The sequence below is a fragment of the Alligator sinensis genome, unplaced genomic scaffold, assembly GCF_000455745.1.
Source record: "Alligator sinensis unplaced genomic scaffold, ASM45574v1 scaffold1080_1, whole genome shotgun sequence".
Classification (NCBI taxonomy): domain Eukaryota; kingdom Metazoa; phylum Chordata; order Crocodylia; family Alligatoridae; genus Alligator; species Alligator sinensis.
The window spans coordinates 36,140-43,171 of record NW_005843607.1 but is presented as its reverse complement, the minus strand read 5'-3'; the positions used below and the strand labels follow the sequence as shown (position 1 = coordinate 43,171).

The 7,032-nt window shown below is 51.1% G+C and overlaps 1 gene segment (V, D, J or C); it reads right to left on the bottom strand.

Moving 5' to 3' along the window:
* Positions 1-3,494: 3,494 nt before the first annotated feature.
* Positions 3,495-7,032, bottom strand: part of LOC106723343 — a 13,053-nt gene continuing 9,515 nt past the window's right edge. Inside the window, 1 exon segment of the V gene segment in view lies at positions 3,495-3,629. Coding sequence covers positions 3,495-3,629 — 135 coding nt within the window.

Genomic DNA, 7,032 nt, shown 5'->3' with positions numbered 1-7,032 from the left:
TGCCCTTCTTCCTGGCCCGGGCCCTTAAATAACCTCTCTGACCTCAGCAGCCGGTCCAACCGAAGCTGCCAATACTGGCCACAAGCCAACCAATCTACCAGGCATCCCTGGCTACCTGGGCCCATGCATAGGGCCGGGCTTTTTCCCCCTGCCCCAGTGACAAGAGCATTCAGGCACCAGGCTTTTGTCATGTAGACCAGGGAGGGAGAGCCCCGCCCTGAGGGATTCAACACCAGCCTCTCACGCTGGCAGAGACAGATCTCTGGAGAGGGGCACCAACAGTGGCATTTCTGCCACACTCCCTAACCCCGGCATTCCCTAACCCGGCAACCAACTTTTAGTCAAGTTTAAATGGGCCTCCCATACTGGGACCAGGGAATGTACAGTCCGAGATGCCTATTAAACTTTTACTCTGCTTAGTTCTGGTTAGATGAGGCATTTGTGGGGGGAGGGGAATAGGAAATGCCCATTGTAAGTCCAGCAAGCTGGGTGCCAGGCCTCCCTCAGGAACGGAGCTGACATGTAACAGTTCCTGCTTCTGTTCCTGCCCCTAGAAGTCTGTCTGCATTTGGCATGGTCCAGTTATTGGATAAAAAGGACAAGCAGCCTTGGAAGCAGGGGAATGGTCTTACAGGTGCTAGAGCATCACCTCCAAATAGTTGCTCATCTCATTTTCCTGCCATGAAAGTTTTGTGGACATATGTGGTGTCACATGCTGTCCTGGGCAGCAAACACATGCTCTGGTGTGAAAGACACCTGAGCACATCCCTCCTGAGGATGCTCGTGCCACGTGCACAGCTGGCTGTGACCATGCACGTGTTGCTAAACTACATGATGGGGGAGGTGGAGTTGGGTCAGTTGAAGATAAAATGAATCCAGACACAGAGGAACCCAAAGGGAGCCTGGGTTTGTAACTCAGTGAGATGGGTACTGCCATGACACGAATGATGTCTGGAGTCCTGGTTCCTGTCTCTGCTCCTGCCCTTACAAGTGCATCTGCATTTTAACTGATACAGCAGTTAGATAAGAAGGATAGGCTCTGATATCAGGGTAGATGTACCCTAGCTTTCAATCAGGCGTGGGATGCAGCAGGCTGACTGACTTTAGCACTGCTGCCGTGGTCTTCCCTCCCTCAGCCTCATCCCCCTAACCTCAGACAGACACCCACCCACTTCCCATTTCCAACACCGCTCCCTTCTCCATTCTGTGTTAACAATTCATAACCCCCCACCAGACTTTCTACAACATCCCATCTCTCCTCCCAAACTCCTCGCCTGGCTCGGCCATCCCAGCAGCTACTGGATAATTGTCTCAACCCTGTTCAACAGGCTTGGGTGGGTCAGCGCCAGACACAGCCTGTGCACTCCTGGGAGGATTGTGGGACAGAGGTGGAGCACCTCTGCAGGCATCCATCGCCACACCCCTGCCCACCGGGGCAGATGCCCCATCTCCTGCCTAGCTGTGATCTTGAATATCAAGCATGTGCCTGTTTTCTGAAGTGCATTTGGAGATTTCTTCCCACCACGGCCTTTGAGAGTTGGCAGCACAGACTCTTCTTGCACTCTGCAAATAGAGCACATGGCCACCTCAGCTAATCACTGATCATAAATATCCAGGACTTGCTTCACTGTGTTGGGTTGCCGATAACTGACAGACCATCCACATGAGATTTGAAGGAGGCAGTAATGGAGAGAGTGAGACGACATGCACAAGTTATTTTGGCAGGGGAAACAGGAGTTTGGACTGATGTAAACCAAAACGGCAATCAGTGTGTGTGATGCACCAGGACACAGGGAGGGATAAAATGGGGAGAAGCTGTACAGGACTTTGGGACTGTTTATTTGAGTGTCTCAGACTTGTCATAACCCAATGATTTTGAGTGCCTCGGCACGATGGAATTTTCCCGCCACATGAGAGTCTCTGTGCACAGCAAAGTTTTCTCTTGCAACAGAAAACTCCGGTACAAGAGAGTTCCCGCCATTCGTATGCAAATTTGTGTCCTATCATTGGCCGATTCTAAATTATTCCTACATGGCGGCTAGCGATTGGCTTGCTAGCCGTATAAAATTCTGTGCGACTTCCGCCCAAGTCGGAGAACTTTGAGCACGCTGCAGAGTGACTTAAGAGAATTCCTGACTCATGGCAGAGTGAATCGATAGCCTGATCAACTATCGATTTTTCCCCGTCGCCAAACGCTATCCTTCGCCGTACCCCTTTTCCTGCATGCCTGGTTCGTTTACGGATTCGCTGGCCCGGGTTTTTTGCCAGCTGGAGCAACTTGTGTAATTATCTAAGCGATCGGACCACCTGCGTCGCAGCTACTAGCGGCGTAAGTAAAGCCTTTTTTGCAACCAATACGTTTTGTCTGCCTCTCCATTCACTAGCCCGCCCAACGGCTGAGTAATTGGTAAATCACCTCAAGTCGGCTCCGGCCGTCTGAGACATGGCGACGAGGATGGGATTTAAGGGCATGGTGAAGGACACGAAACTAATTAAGTTCTTAGTGGGGGTAAAGGTGAAGAGGGCAAAAAATCTGGCCCCCGCTCAAGAGTTTGCCCAGGGCACCCGGTACCCGAGGGAAGGAGGGGAACCCACCCCGCCGGATTGGTTTGACTGTCCGGCCCTATCGCCTGGGTCACGTGGTGACAAAGGCCTGAAGACCAAGGGCCGCCATACGGTGAAATCGGGGGGCCCAAAATGGAAGGAAGGGGAAGTGATAAAAGTGCTGTGTTGTGCGGTAACGGGTCTACTGTGGAAAAACCAAAGTTCAGCAATGCAATTGCGCACAGCGAGCGTGGAGTCACTGGAGCAAGCGGCGGGCTCCGAGCCGACACCAGAAAATGGCGCCGGCCATGTGAAGCCGGCCATGTGAAGCCGGCACCAGGGAACACCAGGAGGGCGCGGGGATTCCCCTAGGAGGCGGGCCAGCCCTGCAATCGCCCTTGGCCCCACCCCCTGGAGTGACGCCAGGGAAAGCCTGCCTCCCTATGAGGGAGAGAAATTGCATTCAGTGCTCCCAGCTGACAGGGGGAGAGAGAAATTGTATCCAGCGCTCCCAGCTGAGGGAGGAGAATTATACCCCATGCTTCCACCCAACACAGTTAACCCTCTCCTGACCGCAGTCCACCCGATAGCGCTCGTCGAGCAGGTCACTGATGCACACGGCGCAACCCGTACCACCATCACACACCACACCCGCACCCCAGGGCGAATTACAAGAGTCATGCCAAGATTCAAAAATAAAACCTAGGGAACCACTAGCCATATGGCTAGGGTGCCTAGTGGTGGAATTCAGGTCAGGCTTGTTAGACCTAAATACGACTAATCTTTTGATGCACCAAGCCTCATGGAGAAGGGGGCACGCTACTAATCTAAACGTGGTAGCGAGCAGCATCTATTGGCCCATTCCGCTCCCAGCTCTCGTTGCAGGTCAAGTGTGCCACAAATTTCATGCGTGGCATAATGGACGACCGCCGAACCCGTCCGCAGAACAGCTACTGCTGGCCAGCATCGGAGTATCCTACACGTCCTGGAACCCGCAGGTACATCAGTTGGGACTGACACAGGCGCAGATCAACGCACCACGGCCTCATCATCATCTCAGTCACCCTGGGGATGTTCCAACCACCCTGGACAGTGTTGAGGTATGCGTAGAGGTTTACGGGGGAAAAGAGGCCGTGACTCTCAGGCTCCTTCTCGGGCCACTAGCCAGTCAGCCGGCTGGAAACTTGCCAAGCCAGATGCCATGGATGCAGGCCCTGACGGATCCCACGATGGAGGTCTCCGGTGGGATGAAACCACGTCCTATGGCGTACTCGGTCAAGGGCCCAGGACCGCCATGGCGTCCGCCTGATCCTCGGTGTGAGCTCTGGGCTCTGCCACCAAAAACACCAGAAGAGAGGGCCAGGTTTGGATTCCTTCTGAACAATACCCGGCTCATAAAACACCAGCTACACGTCCTGGGGGAGAGGGACAGTGAGTAGCGGCCGCCGGATACACCGACGGCCTATTTAGACCCGACCCTACCGACCCTCGACCCCATGTTGAGCTTCTTGTCCGCAACCCCAGCGATGCAACCGACTGGCGGCTGGTGTTCTTTCTCCTTGACACCGGGGCCCATGTCAGCGTGGTCGCTCCGGCGATGCCCCGCCAGAAAACCACAAAGACAGTTGGGGTACAAGAACTCAACACAATGAAAGTTAGGATTGCAGTGCATGACCATCGATGCGTGCTAGAAGCAGTGCTAGGGGGCATCAGCCTCCTGGAAGTTCCCAGGATCAAGGACCTAAAGCTGAAAGAACAAGTGTTGCAAGCCCTCCCTGTCAACGTTCCAGGGCCCGACCAGCACAGACCCTCGTTGACCACATCTGCGAGTGTACAAGGGAGCCGTCTACAAATCCGAGCAATATACCAGCACCTACTCTGTGCTCCTAGAAGGCGATTGAGCCTGGTCGCCCATCATAGCTCACAACTGGCTAATTCGCCGCCCTACTGTTCTCCCAGTTTTCCTTTTTCTTGTTTGTTTGTTTTGTTTGTTTGTTTGTTTGTTTGTCCCCTTACAGGTCCGGCAGTGACAAAGCAGCAATCTACAGCTGCTCGATCGCCAGATCTACCAAGCAGCAAATCGCAGCACCTTCAAGTCAACGCAGCAATGGACAACGCGGGGACACCGAGGTGGCGAATGTTCGCTGGGTTAGAACTTGTTCTTGCGCTGCTTCTTTCCCGTTTCTGCTGCGGTGCTTTAGTTAAACCAGTTGTTGATCCACACGTAACAGCAGTTTGGGGAAAGAATGTCACATTAAAATGTATGATTGACATGAATGAAACCATAATACAAATTTCATGGGAAAAAATATATGATAAAAGTACACAAACTATTGTTGTGCATCATCCCGAATATGGGGTCTCTGTTCAAAGAAAATACCACGGGAGGGTGTCATTTAGAAACTCTTCACTCATTGATACCTCGGACCTTGACAGGTTACAAGGATGGGCGGAGGAGAACAGGATGGGGTTCAACACAGACAAGTGCAAGGTGATGCACCTGGGGAGGAACACCCGGCACCATACCTACAGGCTGGGGAACTCCCCTCTTGTCAGCACGGAGGTGGAAAAGGATCTTGGAGTCACTATTGACTCCAAGATGAACATGGCTCGGCAGTGTGGGGAGGCGGCTAGGAAGGCCAACTATACCTTGTCGTGCATCCACAGATGCATTTCAAGCAGGACCAAGGAGGTGATCCTCCCCCTCTATGCGGCACTGGTCAGGCCGCAGCTGGAGTACTGCGTCCAGTTCTGGGAGCCGCACTTTAAGAGGGATGTGGACAGCATCGAGAGGGTCCAGAGGAGGGCCACTCGCATGATCAAGGGACAGCAGGGCAGGTCCTATGAGGAAAGGTTACGGGACCTGAACCTGTTCAGCCTCCAGAAGAGAAGGCTGAGGGGGGATCTTGTGGCCTGCTATAAACTAGTCAGGGGGGAATCAACAGGCACTGGGGGAGTCCCTGTTCCCCCGAGCGCCGCCAGGAGTGACCAGGAATAACGGTCACAAGCTGGCGGAGGGAAGGTTTAAGTTGGACATCAGGAGGCGCTACTTCACGGTCAGGGCGGCTAGGGTCTGGAGCCAGCTTCCAAGTGATGTGGTGCAGGCTCCCACCCTGGGGGTTTTTAAGAGGAGGTTAGATGACCATCTTGCTGGGGTCATTTGACCCCCAGTACTCTTTCCTACCATGGCAGGGGGTCGAACTAGATGATCTGCCCAGGTCCCTTCCGACCCTAGAAACTATGAAACTATACAACAATTAATCTGCACAATGTGAGTTTTTCTGATGCAGGAGAGTGTATATATGTAAAGTAACTACATTTCCATTGGGAAATACACAGTCGTCAATGATTGTAACTGTACTGGTTGAGCCTACTGTAAGTTTTACCAAGGGGCCAAATTCTCTAATAGATGGTGGAAAGTGGGCAGTGGCAGCCATTTGTACAGCAGCCACTGGGAAACCCGCTGCAAATATAAGTTGGGAAGGAGACTTTGGTAAAATGGAATATAATTCAATTTCCTTTCCAAATAGAACGGTAACAGTTATAAGCCAATATAAGATCATTCCCACTAAATTTGCGAGGGAAAGGCGTATAACCTGTATTGTGAAACACCCAGCTTTAAACAAAGAAATAAGATACTCTCATGTACTAGACATTCAATATACCCCTGAAGTATCAATAACTGGTTAAGATGGAAATTGGGTTTTCGGTGGAAAAATTGTTCAGCTTAAGTGCAATGTTAATTCCAATCCGCCACCTATAAAAGTCACCTGGACCAGGCTAGATGAACAGTGGCCTACGGGTTTAGTATCCGTGAGTGATACACTATATTTCAGTGGCCCATTAGCCTACGAATACATTGGAACCTATATTTGTAGGGTAACAAATTCCATTGGTCAAAGAAGGAATCAACGAACTATCCATATATTAGATCCTTCTATTATTACTACGCAATCACCCACGGTTCCATGGTATCCTTTAACTAATGGCATTACAAGTTTGGCATCCGCCTTAACCTTGACAGCGATGCAGGAAGGCAATAGGGGTACCATTATCGGTAGTGCAATGGGTGGAGCTTTCTTTCTAATATTTGTAAGCATTTTAGTTGGCGTTATCTGTTATAAAAGAAGGCGAACACGCTGTGGCAACTATGTCATTGAGGACCACATTCCGTCGACTGATATAGAGGAAGAGTCTCAAGTAGATGTTTCCCAGTTAACTGATGATTACTAATTATTGTTATAAGTTCAAGCTGTCATATTGTATAGTTTGTTAGAGACCGGTCTGTAAAGTTATTTGTTAATATATATTTGTTACTTAAGCGTTGCAAAACCAACGACTCCTTAGACGAACTTTACTTAAGGCACGTTCATGTGTTTAAAATTCCAGCTGTGCCGTCGGCAAGGGGGCATGTCATAACCCAATGATTTTGAGTGCCTCGGCACGATGGAATTTTCCCGCCACATGAGAGTCTCTGTGCACAGCAAA